Below are 17,897 nucleotides of genomic sequence, written 5' to 3'. Positions count from 1 at the left end.
AACTGTACTGTAGGGATGGAACATAAATCGCAAAAAATGTAGGTTTTGGTGGCAGCTGCAGAGAGGCATTTGGGTGTGCAAGACTTAAAATCAGAAGAGTTACAGGGTTTGTTAACTGGTGGTGTCCCATCCTTTCAAGTTGTTGGCCTGAGGTAGGACTAAATAGATTAAAATAGTGGAGTAGGGTGGTGTTACATTTTATAATTTAAAACATTGTGAGTGCAGTGTTAGATGGTAGGGTATTTGTTTATTTTATTTTATCAAGGAAAGTATAAGGGAGTTGTACTCCAGTCTAGTAGCTGGCGGTAATGCAACATTTTATTGGACGCCAACTGCCGTTAAACCTCATCAAAGAAGAAGAACCCGACCATAGAAGTAAACATGGCAGACGACAATCCCGTAGCGGTAAGCCATTTAATTAGAACAATTTAACAAATTGCCATTGCACATTTGCATTTAGTTGTGTTATATGCAGCATTTATTTAGCGAATAGATCAGTATATCCATTATTTTAGCCTTAACTGATAGAGAGTTTGACTTGCCTTGCAAGATTTATAAAGGTGCGTGTTGTATCGAGAAGATGCGTCCCACCTCGAGATACGTCAATCTGCTCCCCATGTAGCCTCCAAAAATAATGCTTTTCTGATAAATATTGTAGACTTAAATAACAAATGTACAGCTTGTGCACCTCTTCTTTGTAGACTTAGTTCTCAATCACTCTGGCTAAATAAAGGTTACATAAATAAAATATGCAATGCATACTGATTTTATTTGAATCATCAGTTAGATTTGTTGAGGCTTGTACAGATTACTTGTAATTGATTGCATCTATTTCGCTTCTCTGCTGCAACTTAACAACACTGCATGTCAGTCGTGTCATGTGTGTCAATATGAATACTACTGTAATTGCACTCAGAGTGAATTAACCCATATTGCACTTGTGTCATTCTGAAAGAGGTATAAAGTAGCCTTGCGTCAGGAATACTGTAGTACAAATATTGATTTACTCTGAGTCAAACATTTGGCCTATGACTTTGTTTTGGATGAGAACTTTCAGTATAGAGCAACAAATGTGATGATGATGTGTTTTGTAACGCATGGTTTGTGCGTGTCTTTCCCAGGATGTTCAACTGCCTCCAGCTTCTGAAATCAGGAAGCCTCGTCCGAAAAAAGGTTTGTTGTTCAAACCCATATTGAAGCCTCCTAGATTGACATTACTGACAAATATGCTAACTATTTTACACTGAGAGAGAAATGTACAACATTGGGCTTGAAAGTTGAACTATCTTACCAAGCATTCCAATTTCCCGGAGACATGTTCTTTGATGTAAACTGTTCTACAGTAGCCATTATCCCTTTATTTTATGAAGTATGTAGGCCTACAGCTCTGATGTGAGCTGTAGCTGCCACTATTCAATTACACAGATTTAATTCAGGCTGTCCAATTTGCGTTGCACTGAATACAAACATTACAGGTGACTACTTCATGGGTATATTCAATCCACACTAAAGGTTTAGTAAAGATATATATTGTTTGCATGCATTAGAAATGCAATAGAAAGGTTTTTGACTAGGTTTCTTTTTGTCCACTAAGTGTCATTATTGAGCAGGTTCATTTCCCTTTGAAGAGGATTAGACCAAAATAGAACAGCTTTAGCTAAACCAGATTTGGTAGCTGCCTGGAAGGCAAGGCTGTGTTTGTCAATTCACTTTGCTTCCTTAGTGCCTTTGATGTCCTGGAAATAACTTTTTAAACATACGTCCACCCCTCCACAGAGGGGTGGATCAACCTTTTATTTAGAGTTATGGTTGCTTAAAGGTCCAATGCAGGCGTTTTTATCTCAATATAAAATAATTTCTAGGTAACAATTATGTATCTTACTGTGGTTTTCAATTAAAATAGTCAAAAATGAACTAAAATAGCTTCTTATCAAAGAGCAATTTCTCAAGCAAGAATTTTGCTGAATGTTTGGGAGGGGTCTGACGGAAAAACTGAAAACTAGCTGTTATTGGCAGCTAATTTACCGCCTGGTGATATCACCCACGGAAACGGGCTGAAATTTCAGGCAGTCTTTTCAAACAGCTCTTACACTAAAAGGGCATTATAATTTTCACGATTTCATTTTTATTTCGTCTTCATATTGTGAAAATATATATAAAACACAAGAAAATCGCATTTTTGACTGCACTGGGCCATTAAGACAGTTGTTCATAGCTCTTGAGATATTTATAAGTTATATTCTTCAATAATCAATTGGTATATCATTCATTTAAATAGTAATTATTGAACTGCAGTAACTATTGCATATTGCACCTCTATTTATAAGTCATATTCTTTCAAATCAAACAGCATATTTAATTAATTGAAATTACTGGAGATATGACATACTTTAGATAGGTCTGGGTTTTATCTGCCTTTATTTCTATTCAGCACCTGAGCTCCCTATTTTGGAGAGAAGAAACTGGCTCATCCACCTTCACTACATCCGTAAAGACTATGAGATCTGTAAGGTAGGAGGACATCTGTTTGTTAGGTCTCTGTCTCTGTGGAAAAAGTGTCATATTAACAGTGTTTGGGAGTAGGGAACTACATGTATTTAACCAGTATATTTACTACATTTTGTAGTAGCTTGGTGGTAGTTGAACTAAATTCAGATATGGGTAGTGTTTTTAGTAGTTCATTACTTTTACTGTAGCGAACTACTCACTAGTTCTTTTGCAAAAATAAAATATGGATGAAGTAGGCAAGAATTTCCTTTTGTTTTTGACATCGAACTTTCCTACACTTGAAACAGTTTTTGTGTTTAATAGGCTAAATTAAACATTCTGTTAACATCTGCCTCCAGAGTGATCTGTTCTTGCAATTTGTATTCTATGACACTTAGATATAATTTACTACGTAATTTGGATGTAGTTTTTCGAAGTGTCTTTCAACGTGTCTTTAGTTAATTAAGTAACTGTATTTTTCTTAAAGGCCCAGTGCAGTCAAAACTTGATTTTTCTGTGTGTTATATATATTTCCACACTGATAATACTGTGAAATTGTAACAAAAATGATGATAATGCCATTTTAGTGTAAGAGCTGTTTGAAAAGACCAAGTTTTGGCCTTCCTGGTGACATCACCAGGTGGTAAATGACTTAATAGACCAATAAGAAAGAGTTCTAAACTCTCTGCCATTAACGGCTATTCAGTAATACTTTAATTACGTAATTTAATAGGATCTCTATATTCAGACCACTCGCAGACAGTCCTAAGCAAAATTCTTGCTTGAGAATGCTCTTTGCTAAGAAGCTAATTTTGTTTATTTTTGACCATTTGAATTGAAAACAATCACAAGGTACTTAATTGTTACATATAAATGATTCGATATTGAGATACAAATGGCTGCATTGGACCTTAAAGGTTAGCTTTAGTGTAACTTAACTTCTTCCAGTGTGAAGTAATTGGTAGCTTGGTAAACTACACTGCTCAAAAAATAAAGGGAACACTTAAAAAACACAATGTAACTCCAAGTCAATCACACTTCTGTGAAATCAAACTGTCCACTTAGGAAGCAACACTGATTGACAATAAATTTCACATGCTGTTGTGCAAATGGAATAGACAAAAGGTGGAAATTATAGGCAATTAGCAAGACACCCCCCAAAACAGGAGTGATTCTGCAGGTGGTGACCACAGACCACTTCTCAGTTCCTATGCTTCCTGGCTGATGTTTTGGTCACTTTTGAATGCTGGCGGTGCTCTCACTCTAGTGGTAGCATGAGACGGAGTCTACAACCCACACAAGTGGCTCAGGTAGTGCAGTTCCTCCAGGATGGCACATCAATGCGAACTGTGGCAAAAAGGTTTGCTGTGTCTGTCAGCGTAGTGTCCAGAGCATGCAGGCGCTACCAGGAGACAGGCCAGTACATCAGGAGACGTGGAGGAGGCTGTAGGAGGGCAACAACCCAGCAGCAGGACCGCTACCTCTGCCTTTGTGCAAGGAGGTGCACTGCCAGAGCCCTGCAAAATGACCTCCAGCAGGCCACAAATGTGCATGTGTCAGCATATGATCTCACAAGGGGTCTGAGGATCTCATCTCGGTACCTAATGTCAGTCAGGCTACCTCTGGCGAGCACATGGAGGGCTGTGCGGCCCCACAAAGAAATGCCACCCCACACCATGACTGACCCATCGCCAAACCGGTCATGCTGGAGGATGTTGCAGGCATCAGAACGTTCTCCACGGTGTCTCCAGACTCTGTCACGTCTGTCACATGTGCTCATGTGCTCAGTGTGAACCTGCTTTCATCTGTGAAGAGCACAGGGCGCCAGTGGCGAATTTGCCAATCTTGGTGTTCTCTGGCAAATGCGAAACGTCCTGCACGGTGTTGGGCTGTAAGCACAACCCCCACCTGTGGACGTCGGGCCCTCATACCACCCTCATGGAGTCTGTTTCTGACCGTTTGAGCAGACACATGCACATTTGTGGCCTGCTGGAGATCATTTTGCAGGGCTCTGGCAGTGCACCTCCTTGCACAAAGGCGGAGGTAGCGGTCCTGCTGCTGGGTTGTTGCCCTCCTACGGCCTCCTCCACGTCTCCTGATGTACTGGCCTGTCTCCTGGTAGCGCCTGCATGCTCTGGACACTACGCTGACAGACACAGCAAACCTTTTTGCCACAGTTCGCATTGATGTGGCATCCTGGATGAACTGCACTACCTGAGCCACTTGTGTGGGTTGTAGACTCCGTCTCATGCTACCACTAGAGTGAGAGCACCGCCAGCATTCAAAAGTGACCAAAACATCAGCCAGGAAGCATAGGAACTGAGAAGTGGTCTGTGGTCACCACCTGCAGAATCACTCCTGTTTTGGGGGGTGTCTTGCTAATTGCCTATAATTTCCACCTTTTGTCTATTCCATTTGGACAACAGCATGTGAAATTTATTGTCAATCAGTGTTGCTTCCTAAGTGGACAGTTTGATTTCACAGAAGTGTGATTGACTTGGAGTTACATTGTGTTTTTTAAGTGTTCCCTTTATTTTTTTGAGCAGTGTATATTTTCACAGTAGCTTCCCCAACACTGCATATAAAGTGTCATTGTAAAACAATGGACAGGAACATGCATTTGTTGAAAGTGTATAATTTCATGCTGTCCTCTTTTTCATTCAGTCAATTATCAAAGAGCAGCTACACGAAACCGGGGGGATGTGTGAATATGCCATCTATGTACAAGGTATGGCGATTGTCTATCAGAACAGAACCATTTCAATCGTTACAAGTATATTACAATAGGTCAGGTGTAACTGACCAAATGTTAGATTCTCACAGCATGATGGGATACCTGTCTGTCTCTCTCTGTTCAGCTTTAATCCTTCGCCTGGAAGGGAAAATCCAGCAGTCACTGGACCTGTTCCAGAGCTGTGCAATACTCAACCCTGGCAGCTCGGATAACCTCAAACAAGTGGCCAGATCCCTGTGAGGAGCACACTTTTCGAAAAATCGGGGCCTTTTTATAATTCAAGCGTCAAGGCTATTTGCTAAGATATTTGCTGCCTTTGTGTGTGTTGTGCCCATGCAAGATATATCTGAATACAATTTTTTTTTAACTCTTATTGATCCATGGAAAATTGCTTACTTTCCTAAGTCTGAATCCCAGGTATGTACATATGATTTGGCAATTTAGACATTTTGTTCATTTTTTGCTTTTCTAGATTTCTCCTTGGTAAGCATAAGGCTGCCATAGAGGTTTACAATGAGGCTTCACAGCTCAATGAGAAAGACTGGGTAAGTAACTTTGGTTTATAAATATACTACTTTGTGAAGACCAGTAAAAAAAAAAAAATGTAAGTATGAAAAGTTTTACTCCACATTTTACGTATTTATGATTCCCAGATAAGAAATATAGTTTACAGGCTATCACATTTTCAATGCCCCTTTTTCAACCTCTCTACTTGAAGGAGATCAGCCACAACTTAGGTGTGTGCTACATCTATACCAAAGACTTCAACAGTGTAAGTTACATCTTTTAGTCCCTCTTGAAAATACACTGAACAGAAATATAAATGCAACATGTAAAGTGTTGGTCCCATGTTTCATGAGCTGAAATAAAATATCCCAGAAACGTTCCTCAGGCACAAAATTCTTATTTCTCTGAAACGTTTTGCACAAATTTGTGTACAACCCGGTTAGGGAGCATTTCTCCTTTGACAAGATAATCTATCCACCTGACAGGTGTGGCATATCAAGAAGCTGATAAAACAGCATGATCATTACACAGGTGCAGCTTGTGCTGGGGAAAATAAAAGGCCACTCTAAAATGTGCAGTTTTGTGTCACAACAAAATGCCACAAATGTCTCAAGTTTTGAGGGAGCGAGCAATTGGCATGCTGACTGCAGGAATGTCCACCAGAGCTGTTGCCAGAGAATTGAATGTTCATTTCTCTACCGTAAGTCGCCTCCAACATCGTTTTAGAGAATTTGGAAATACCTTCCAACCGGCTTCACAACCGCAGACCACGTGTATCAGCGGTTTGCTGATGTCAACATTGTGAACAGAGTGCCACATGGTGGCGGTGGGGTTATAGTATGGGCAGGCATTAGCTATGGACAACGACCCCAATTGCATTTTATCGATGGCAATTTGAATGCACAGAGATACCGTGATGAGATCCTGATGAGGCGCGTTATCGTGCCATTCATCTGCCGCTTCAGCATGATCATGCATGGCTCCATGTAACAAGGATCTGTACACAATTCCTGGAAGCTGAAAAATGTCCCAGTTCTTCCATGGCCTGCATACTCACTAGCCATGTCACCGATTGAGGATGTTTGGGATGATCTGAATCGACGTGTACGACAGCATGTTCCAGTTCCCGCCAATATCCAGCAACTTTGCACAGCCATTGCAGAGCAGTGGAATAAAACTCCACAGGCCACAATCAACAACCTGACCAACTCTATGAGAAGGAGATGTCGCGCTGCATGAGGCAAATGGCGGTCACATCAGATACTGACTGGTTTTCTGATCTACTCCTCTACCTTTTTTTATGTTATCTGTGACCAACAGATGCATATTTGAATTCCCAGTCATGTGAAATCTGTAGATTAGGGCCTAATGAAATGTATTTCAATGGATTGATTTCCTTATATGAACTGTAACTCAGTAAAATCTTTGAAATTGTTGCATGTTGCGTTTACATTTTTGTTCAGTGTAGTATTGTTAAAATGTTTCAAACACCAACATTGTAAATTAATGAAAGTAAAAGCTGTGTGCTTGTGTGCACTGCCAGGCAGAAGAGCAGTTGAACATCGCCCTGGAGTTGAGCAAGCACGACCTGACCTACATGATGCTGGGAAAGATTCACCTGCTGGAAGGGGACACTGACAAAGCCATCGACGTGTACAGGAGTGCTGTTGAGTGAGTATTATATGGGACTTAGCAGATACAAAGCGACTTGTGTGTACATTTTCCTATGGATGGTGGCCCCAGCGGGATTTGAACCCACAAACCTTGGAGTTGAAAGCACCATGCGCTACCAACTGAGTCACACAGGACCACTAAAGTCTGTGAGAGTGAGTGTGTTGGCATTTCCATGACTGATTGAGAATGGTTATTGCTCATCTGTTCCCTTTTATTATCTACCGTAAAACTTCAATTAAACGTAGTCTCGAATAGCTGCCTGTAGGCACACAATAAGCACACATTTCAGCAAATAAACGCCTGTTTCAAATAAATGACGGTTCTAAATGAATTGTGTACAAGATTACCATGAATTGTTGACAGTTTTTAATGTCTGATTTGTTACATAAAATAAATCAGTAATGATAAAAAAATGAGGGCAATCATCCCTTTTTATCACCAGTAAGAAACTGCTAGCCATTGACTGCTAACAGATGAGAACCGCTAGCTAACTGGCAAACAAAAAAACAACAAAAGTGGCTGAAAAAGTACCCAGTTGTCATACTTGAGTAAAAGTAAAGATACCTTAATAGAAAATGAACTATGCAAATGAGCAAAAGCTGTGTGCATTAAGGAAATGGATGCCTTGCTAAAATATACTGAACAAAAATAGAAATGCAACATGTAAAGTTGTTGGTCCCATGTTTCATCAGCTGAAATAAAAAATCAAAGAAATGTTCCATACGCACAAAAAATGTATTTCTCTCAAATGTTGTACACAAATTTGTTTACTTCCCTGTTAGTGAGCATTTCTCTTTTGTCAAGATAATCCATACACCTGGCAGGTGTGGCATAAGAGAATCTGGCAGTACGTCCAACCGTCCTCTAAGCCCAGGACCTTCACATCCGGCTTTTTCACCTGCGGGATCTTCTGAGGGGGGCTGCTGCTGAGGAGTATTTTTTTCTGTAATAAAGCCCTTTCGTGGGGAAAAAATATTTTGATTGGCCTGGCTCCCCAGTGGGTGGGCCTATGCCCTCCCAGGCCCACCCTTGGCTGCGCCCCTGCCCAGTCAAGTGAATTCCATAGACTAGGGCCTAATTAAATTATTTCAATTGACTGTAACTCTGTAAAATCTTTAAAATTGTTGCATGTTGCGTTTATATTTTTGTTCAGTATATAAGCCTGTCTCTAATAATCGCCTGTTGTGTTCAGTGATTTAAGCAAGTAAATGCCCGGGCTATTAATTGAAGTTTTACAGTATATGTTTTTCTGTGTGTTGTTTTAATGTTACATATAGATTAACAAGGAAATGTTTGTTAGCGTTATTTCCATGAGCTTGCTTAGTTCACGTAGTTAGTATATTAGGCCATCTACGAACATACATTATGTCATTGGGAAAGAGGTCTTCTGACCTGGTTAAATGGGCCATCCTGTTTTTGTTTTTTTTATGTAATTTTTGTAAATTATTTTTTACCCCAATTTCATGGTATCCAACTGGTAGTTACAGTCTTGTCCCATAGCTGCAAATTGCGTACAGACTCGGGAGAGGCGAAGGTCAAGAGTCCTACGTCCTCCGAAACAAACCCAGCCAAGCCTCTCTGCCCGCTAAACCCGGAGCCAGCCGCACCAATGTGTCAGAGGAAGCACCGTACACCTGGCAACCGTGTCAGCGTGCATTGCACCCGGCCCACCACGGGAGTTGTAGGTGCACGATGCCGCAAGAACATCCCTGCCGACCAAACCCTCTCCTAATCCGGGCGACGCTGGGCCAATTGTGCGCCGCCCCATGGGTCTCCCGGTCACGGTCGGCTGCGACAGAGCCCGGACTCAAACCAAGATCTCTAGCGGTACAGCTTAGACCACTTTTTGTGGTCAAGGTTGAGTAAATAAAAAATCCTCTTATTTCAGGTTTTCTCCTGAAAACACGGATCTTCTCACCACTCTTGGCCTGCTATACATGCAGGTAAGTCGAGGCCTTTCAGTCCCTCCTAAGATCACACTCCAACCATGATGGGTCAAGTCATGTTTGTGAGTTTGAAACTAAATCAGTTTATTTCCTCTCCAGCAAGGCAAATATCAGAAAGCCTTTGAACACCTTGGGAATGCCCTGACGTATGACCCCAACAACTTTAAGGTAGGGGAGGCCCTCCCTAATACTCCCTATCCTATTGGATGCTATATTTGCAACTTACTTAAATATCACTGCAGCAGTGTGTGTGTGTTTTACTCTCTTCAGGCCATACTGGCAGCTGGCAGCATGATGCAGACGCATGGGGACTATGATGTTGCCATGAATAAGTACCGCGTGGCAGCTTATGCTGTACCTGAGAGCTCACCCCTCTGGAATAACATTGGCATGTGCTTCTTCGGAAATAAGAAATATGTGGCGGTAGGGAAATTCATGGGGTGACAACCTCCAATTTGCCTGTTTCGCTCCATCTCTCCGACTCATTTCGAACTAGACTTCCCTCCGACCAATTGGCCAACCGATGCCACATTTTCAGTCTGATCCCAATATTTGATGTGCTGGAAAGCAGCCATAGTTCACAATTTGACCCAGAGGGTTGTGTGTGTGTGTTTTGAGGTACCGTTACACATAACCAATATTTGTCTCTGTCAGTCCCATAATTATTTTTAAAAAGAATGAGAAAATACCTAACATCTACGAATACGTACCACATAGAAATGCATTTGTGAAACTACGACCACTACAAATCTAAACCATTCACTTTGTGTTATTGACATAACCAGCTACTGGGTATACAGTCTTTCTCTAGCCTTTTATCTTCTATTCCTCCACATCCTCAGGCCATCAGCTGTCTGAAGAGGGCCAACTACCTGTCTCCGTTTGACTGGAAAATCCTGTACAACCTGGGCCTGGTGCATCTCACCATGCAGCAGTACGCCTCAGCCTTCCACTTCCTCAGTGCTGCCGTCAATCTGCAGCCAAAGATGGCAGAGCTCTATATGCTGCTGGCAGGTACAGGAGAACTAATTGCAAAAGTACCGTGGCACCAAGGGGCAAAGTAGCTTGTAAAATGTAGTAACCTACTTTTACCCTTAGTGCCACCATACAGGGATGATTTTTATGTATGCTCCCCTGGGCATTTTCAGTGATACTATAGTTTCACAAATTTACCTCGTGTTTTTCCTTATGGCTGCCATCTCCGATTCAATGTCTTTCAACACATACTTTTTTTTTGCCTGTTTCGCTCATTTCTTGGCTTCTATATATATATATTGCCTGTTAATCCCAGATTGTAGTTTTAACCTTGTTGACTTGGCATCAAGCAGGCACTGCCTGATGTGTTTCTCTTCTTCTATTTTCCCCCACTTGCATTTGAATGTCCATTCCAATTTATTGAATTTCCTGTGGACAAGTACTTTCTTGTGGCTTAAAGCAGTGTCTAAATTCTAATGTCATCATGGCTTATTGGTCATGACTGATTGACAATCAGATTTTTAAAATGTTCTTTCAGTTGCACTTACTAATATGGATGACGGGGAGAATGCCAAGCGATCATACGAGCAAGCAGTGTTGTTGGATGAGTAAGTATTTTACCTGAATTCATTTTTTTTTATGAACGGCGGGGTGGGGGGAGGGGGGTGTCATCCTCAATCCTACATTTTCAGGCCTTTTAATATTACAAAAGCTATTGTCTAATAGTTCTTAAACTAATGTATACTGTTCTGTGCCTATCTTTCACAGCTGTAACCCCTTGATCAATCTGAATTTCGCAGTCCTGTTGTACAATCAAGGAGACAAAAAAGGAGCCACAGAACAGTACCTGGAGATGGAGAGTAAAGTGATGGAAAGCAGCCATAATGAAGAATTTGACCCAGAGGTAGGTAGGTGTGTGTGTGTGTGTGAACGTGCATGCGTACATGTCTGTGTTTTTGAGGTACCATTACTCACAGACTCTTTAAAAGGGGCAATCCGCAATTGATCAATACAATTTTGGACTTATAAATGAGTGATATACTGTATACTCATTGATTCTTGAAGAATATAACTTATACATGCCTCATAAGCAGTGGTGAAAGTAGATATAGGATGTTTCTCAAAAATGCATACTACCCTGCTCTGAGCATGCAAATTGGAGCACGGGAGGGTTGGAGTATGAGTCTAAATCAAAATACACGAAACAGAGCTTGGAGGGCACTTCTCGGATGTGTACTCCGTTTGTACATATTTAAAGCATGCATCGATGCAAGCTTCAATAGAAAGTTTGCACATAAATATGTAGAACTATGTAGAAAATAGCGCAGCACTACTTGAAATCAACCATTATTTTAGCTGAAGCGAGAGAAAATAAACCCAGATTTCAGCAATAAAATGTTGCCCATTCACATCTCATATGTTGCCTGACTACAATATTTTATCTTGATAAATACATACTGTGTTAATTTTGGCATGTTTACCTGCCTACAATACCCACTGTAGTGAAGATCGAAATCTCATAGTAAGTCAATAGGGCTATCTGGTTAGCTACTACTGTTAGCTATCTAGATACCCACAAATAACTGGCAACTAGCTACCTACGAATAATTGAAATCTACCTGGCATAACATTAGTGTTAGGTAACTTTTGCCTGTTAAACTGTTTCGCTAGGTTATGATTCGCAAATAGTTAGCTGATAGTTATGAAGCAAAATGTTTGCTTTGTGTATATCTTGTTTTGTCTATTGCCATTGTCCTGTCTGGAAGAAGGTTGAGTGAATGGGTATGCCCATAGTAAGTCAACAAGGATAACTGGCTAGCTACTGTTAGCTAGCTAGATAGCCACGAATAATTGGCCGCCAACTAGTAGCTACCCACGAAGAATTGACATCTACCTTGCATAACATTCATTTTAGGTCATTTTTGCTTGTTTAACTAGCTGGCTAGCTAGATTATTACGATTCACATATAGCTAGCTGATAATAATGAAGTAAAACATATGCTTTGTGTATCTTGTTTCGTCTCTATTGTTACCATTTGTCCTGGCTGGATGAAAGTTCAGTGAATGGGGAGGTGCAGCGTGAGGTAATACAGTAGAGGGAGTGCAAGTGCTGCTCAAATGTAATGTTTTATGCGTTCTCTACACTCTTCCTCACAAGAACGTCCTCTGAGAATGTACTCGGAGCATGAGATGGCATGGTAGTATGCTTATTGAGAAAGACCCATCGTTTCTTCCTGGTACACTTAAGAGTAAAGACCATGTTATTTAACTATAAAAATGTTTGACCTTTTAATGTGGCATGATGTTTTCATCTGATTGTCAAACAAATCACTTCATAAAGTAGGCTACCTGCCCATGTTTGTCCACTTTAAAATAATTCCATCATCTATAACAGTGCAATGTGCACACGCCATTTGATGAATGGAAAAAGACGTCTATTAAAATACCAAAAAGGGTAATAACATTGATTTAAGAGTCCACTGCTGTCCGCGCGGATCTCGGTCCCGGACAGTTATTTTTGTGTTCACGTCGAACCACACCGCATTTTGGAGTATATAGGCCTACCATATTTTTAATGCGGCTGACAGGCAGTCATAATAAATGACGATGTAATAGCATAGTTTTCTTGTGATCTTAAAAAAAAATTGTGATAGGCTCATGTTTTACCGGTACGGTGTATCCCAACTATTTCTTTACCTTCGTCTTACTTTCACCCCTGCTCATCAGCTTAGTTCAACTGTCGTACACCATTAAAACCCAAAATATAAGCTTGTTTTACCACAAACATTATATAGCTTTAAAAATATAATTGCTTTATCTTGGAATGTCAGTCCTTGCATAAATAGCTCTATGAATTTACCAAAACCGAGGCAGGGTGTCATTTTGTTATTGTTTCAACTGTGTATTGACCCTTTAAGAGTTAACACATCATAGACTGGAGAGGATTAGGTATAAAGTGTAACCAGTGCAATCTGCACTGCAGTAATGATGTTATGCAACATGTTGCTCATAATGCAATGTCATTAACACCAAGAAGTAGAAAATGGGTACTGAAAAAGCCGGAATAAAACATCAGTGCTGTTGACTCCTGATAGATCCACAATCACATCATAAAAAGTCAGTGTGTTGACCGTGTTCTCCATGTTCTGATACTGAAGCAGGGCTCCTTTCTTGAACACTTCAAGCTGGCTCCCAGTCTAACACATATCCCTAATGTTGAGCGGTCTGTACCCTTTTTGTCCCAGCTCATTGAGATGGCCCAGAAGTTGGCATCTGCTCTCCAGGTGGGAGAGACCTCGGTGTGGACCAAGCCAGGTAAGGACTCCAAAGTCGGTCAGCGTTCCAAGACAACGTCCCTGCAACCCCTGGGCACCAACCAGGCCCTTGGGCAAGCCATGTCTTCAGCTGCCAGCAAAAGCATCCAGCTAGCTGCAGGTGTGTGTGGCAGTGAAAGCGGAGGTCAAATTTAGAGATGGACGCCATGTTGCTGCCTTTGAATGTTTTCGTTCACCCATTAATTTATGAGTTTTTGGATTCTAGTTGTAATTCCATATCATCTTTCTCTAAATAGAGTTCTGCAGTAGGCTGGTCTGGATCAACCATATCCAGACACCAAACCTTACTTGATTTTTTTGCTGCACCTTTGATCAAACACAGATTGCATATGATCCTACCTTTTTTTAACGGTTGTCCACCACTGCACAAAGTGACATGAAGTAGAAAGTTTTTAGTTTCCATGTGATACGATTCCACTGGAATGCGTGTCAGACGTTGTAAGAGAAAAATATCCTTTATCTCATCCCTAAGGCTCTAAGGCTCCACCCAAGTCCACCTCCACGCCGCTAGATGAAGAGCATGATGTGGAGAATGCCCCTTCCCCTCCCCTGGGGGACCCTGAGTCAGAGGATCCCAAAGCCAAAGAAAAGAAGAGCAAGTCTAAACCTGTGGCTGAGTAGGGTCCATGATCCACTGCTATATGTGAAGCGTAGCAGTGTATAGTTGAATAGTATGTACTGTATTGGGGTTGGATTGTTAATTGCAGGTTTAAGATGTTTTGAATAAAAGTAGGGGGAGACGTTAGTGTATTCAGACCCCTTGACTTTTTCCACATTTTGTTAGGTTACAGCTGTTACGCACGCCTCAGAAGAGGGAACGCAACTCCCTGCTACAACTCAACTCTCTGAAGTGCAAGAGGTATGGACTGTAGGTGCGAGTAAGGATGACACAAAAGCAGAATTTACCGTTTACTAGAATTAATTTTCTTACACTGTAATATGGGGAAAAGGGGCTGGACGGAACCAAAGCAAAGAAAGTAAATATCAAAGTTCCCCCTCTCCTATCTAACCTGCCTACCCACTTAACTAACTTAGCACCGTCTGGTGCCCTAACCAAAATACAGGGGGTGGTCCGCCCAGGTCTTACCTAGTGTGCCTAGACAGTAAATATACTACGGGTATATGTATGCCCGCGGGCCTCTTGCCTAAGCACTCACAAAGTGCCTTCTCCTTCCCCCCTGGGAACAAATGAAACAGAGTAATTATTAATGATTTCACAAACACTCACAAACACAGGACATAGAAAAACTGCTACCAACAACATTACATACCACACTTTCTGATACACAACCCACACTATATCACAATCTAAGTTCTCTCTCAATCTCCAAATCTCTACTCCAAATCTCATCTCATCTCCTCTCTCTCTCCTCATCTCTCCTCTTCTGGGCAGAACACTGGCTTTTATCTTCAGGTGGCAATGGTGATTAGTGTCAGCTGCTTCTTGACGAGGGGGCGGGGTCAGCTCCAATCACCAATTAGCCTGGGGTTGACCAATCAGCTGGTTGGGGAGTACTTCAGGAAGCCATCTCCTGAAACACACACTCAAATACAAAACAGAACACAGAAACTGGGGAACGTAACAACAGCCTTATTCTAAAATGTATTAAATAGTTTTTTCCCTCATCAATCTACACACAATACCCCATAATGACAAAGCAAAAACAGGTCTTTAGAAATTTTTGCAAATCTATTACAAATAAAAAACTGATATCACATTTACATAGGTATTCAGACCCTTTACTCAGTACTTTGTTGAAGCACCTTTGGCAGCAAGTACAACCTCGAGTCTTCTTGGGTATGACACTACAAGCTTGGCACACCTGTATTTGGGGAGTTTCTCCCATTCTTCTCTGCAGATCCTCTCAAGCTGTCAGGTTGGATGGGGAGCGTCGCTGCACAGCTATTTTCAGGTCTCTCCAGAGATTTTCAATCAAGTGTAAGTCCGGGCTCTGGCTGGGCCACTCAAGGACATTCAGAGACTTATCCCAAAGCCATTCCTGCGTTGTTTTGGCTATGTGCTTAGGGTCGTTGTCCTGTTGGAAGGTGAACCTTTGCCCCAGTCTGAGGTCCTGAACGCTCTGGAGTAGGTTTTCACCAAGGATCTCTGTACTTTGCTCCGTTCATCTTTCCCTCGATCCTGACTAGTCTCCCAGTCCCTGCCGCTGAAAAACATCCCCACAGCATGATGCTGCTACCACCACGCTTCACCGTAGGGATGGTGCCAGGTTTCCTCCAGACATGACGCTTGGCATTCAGGCATTTCATCAGTCCAGAGAATCTTGTTTCAAATGGTCTGAGAGTCTTTTGGTGCCTTTTGGCAAACTCCAAGCGGGCTGTCATGTGCCGTTTACTGAGGAGTGGCTTCCATCTGGCCACTCTACCATAAAGGCCTGATTGGTGGAGTGATGCAGATGGTTGTCCTTCTGGAAGGTTCTCCCATCCCCACAGAGGAACTCTGGAGCTCTGCCAGAGTGACCATCTGGTTCTTGGTCACCTCCCTGACCAAGGCCCTTCTCGCACAATTGTTCAGTTTGGCCTGGCAGACAGATTTAGGAAGTCTTTGGTTCAAAACTTCTTCCATTTAAGAATGATGGAGGACACTGTTCTTGGGGACATTCAATGCTGCTGAAATGTTTTGTGCCTCGACACAATCCTGTCTTTGAGCTCTACGCACAATTCCTTCGACATCATGGCTTGGTTTTTGCAGTGGGACCTTATATAGACAGGTGTGTGCCTTTCCAAATCATATCCAATCAACTGACTTTACCACAGGTGGACTCCAATCAAATTGTAGAGACGTCTCAAGAATGATCAATGGAAACAGGATGCACCTGAGCTCAGTTTCGAGTCTCAAAGCAAAGGGTCTGAATAGTTATGTAAATAAGGTATTTTTAATACATTTGAAAACCTTTCTAAAAACGTGTTTTCTCATTGTCATTATGGGGTATTATGTGTAAATTGTTAAGGAAAGAAACGTATTCATTAAGGCTGTAATGTAACAAAATGTGGAAAAAGTCAAGGGGTCTGAATACACAAAGGTGTAACTCTGGAGGATTTTGCAACTGAATGGTTAATCAAATGTATGCCCACCTATCAAGCACTCTTCAGCCAATCAGAATTGAATGTTCAACAAAACCGCGGTATAAAAATGTATAAACTGTTAGTGTTCCTGACTTGAGTGTTGTCTCATCCTCTCAGCCTTTCATAAGAAAAAATGCTTTTGGAAAGCCAACACGATGTGGTCCAAATACCCCTAAACTTAAATTAAGTCTGGATGTTTATTTGCTTCAATCACTGAACATAACCGGCGTTTATTAGAGACAGGCTCCTATTTGAGACAGGTGTCTATCCTTAATGCACACAGCTTTTCCTCAATAAAATGTTGAAAAGACTAGCACACTGTTTTTGACCAGTACAAACATAATAAATTCATCACAGATCAGACTTTCAAAGACTAGGTTGCCTATCATACATCCCCAATGTCATGCATCAGCACCAACATGATCTTACCAGATAGAATTCAGTAATCAACGATTGTTCAGGTCCCCGGGACATCGGGAGATGCCTTCCATTCCATCCACTAGGGACAACTTAACAGTCAAGTTTTTGTTGCTTTTTTAAAAATATATATTTTCTGTTTTAACAACCTTTAACCCTTACCTACTTTCACTTCACCCATAGAGGTTTATCCCCCCTGGACAAACGTTGAATACTGAAGTGAGACCGTGAGATCTTGCTAGTTGAGCCAACCATGTCAAACCAGACTGCTGTTTCATCCATGGCAATAATGTTGCTCTCCTTTCTCTTCTTTTGCCCAATCTTTACGGTACTTACTGAAGTTCACTCGTGAATTTTTTGTTTTTTTAAACAGCCGTTTATTTGCTTAAATGTGTGCCGATGCGCCGCGAATAAAAGGGACAGGCAGCTATTTGAGATTGTGTGCATTGAATTTAAGTTTTACAGTAAGTATTTTGTGAATCAGCATTTTTAAACAGTAGTTGTGTACTGAGTTATTGAGGATGGTAAGATCTCAGGGCTCGAATTCACAAGGCATACTAATACTAAGAAATTCATTCTCAGAATTATGACATTTTCTCCGAAGTGTAAGAATTTTTCTGAAAATAAAAAAATCTATAGCCGTAAAGCATAGACTTTATTAGGGCTATTGAAATTAATCATGACTATTGTTTGCCAGATTTTATTTGTAACAAAATCAATTGATAATTATAATTTATT

General features: G+C 41.2%; 1 protein-coding gene across 4 annotated transcripts; it reads left to right on the top strand.

The window, feature by feature from the left end:
- The first annotated feature begins 297 nt into the window (after window positions 1-297).
- Window positions 298-17,052, top strand: bbs4 (Bardet-Biedl syndrome 4). 4 transcript variants are annotated; one of them, XM_055934861.1, is made up of 16 exons: window positions 298-405; window positions 1,122-1,173; window positions 2,432-2,511; window positions 5,152-5,215; window positions 5,346-5,457; window positions 5,694-5,766; window positions 5,940-5,993; window positions 7,272-7,399; window positions 9,291-9,345; window positions 9,448-9,516; window positions 9,619-9,771; window positions 10,191-10,362; window positions 10,862-10,931; window positions 11,092-11,227; window positions 13,569-13,638; window positions 14,131-17,052. In XM_055934861.1, the coding sequence occupies exons 1-16, from the start codon at window positions 382-384 to the stop codon at window positions 14,277-14,279; spliced, it is 1,461 nt and encodes a 486-aa protein (XP_055790836.1). In that variant the 5' UTR covers window positions 298-381; the 3' UTR covers window positions 14,280-17,052. The 4 variants fall into 4 exon arrangements, with proteins under 4 accessions (XP_055790836.1, XP_055790834.1, XP_055790835.1 ...); XM_055934859.1 differs by having other exon boundaries at window positions 13,569-13,758; XM_055934860.1 differs by lacking the exon at window positions 2,432-2,511 and having other exon boundaries at window positions 13,569-13,758.
- The last annotated feature ends 845 nt before the right edge of the window (window positions 17,053-17,897 follow it).

Source organism: Salvelinus fontinalis, chromosome 9 (assembly GCF_029448725.1).
Source record: "Salvelinus fontinalis isolate EN_2023a chromosome 9, ASM2944872v1, whole genome shotgun sequence".
Classification (NCBI taxonomy): domain Eukaryota; kingdom Metazoa; phylum Chordata; class Actinopteri; order Salmoniformes; family Salmonidae; genus Salvelinus; species Salvelinus fontinalis.
The sequence above is the reverse complement of the archived record's forward strand: the minus strand, read 5'-3'. Positions and strand labels throughout refer to the sequence as shown.

Excerpts from the sequence above, each read along its gene's own strand:
- bbs4 (XM_055934859.1), top strand. The coding sequence starts at position 382 with ATGGCAGACGACAATCCCGTAGCG. Across the intron at positions 5,458-5,693 it reads AAACAAGTGGCCAGATCCCT|ATTTCTCCTTGGTAAGCATA; the intron begins GTGAGGAGCACA and ends TTGCTTTTCTAG. Across the intron at positions 9,346-9,447 it reads TTGGCCTGCTATACATGCAG|CAAGGCAAATATCAGAAAGC; the intron begins GTAAGTCGAGGC and ends TTTCCTCTCCAG.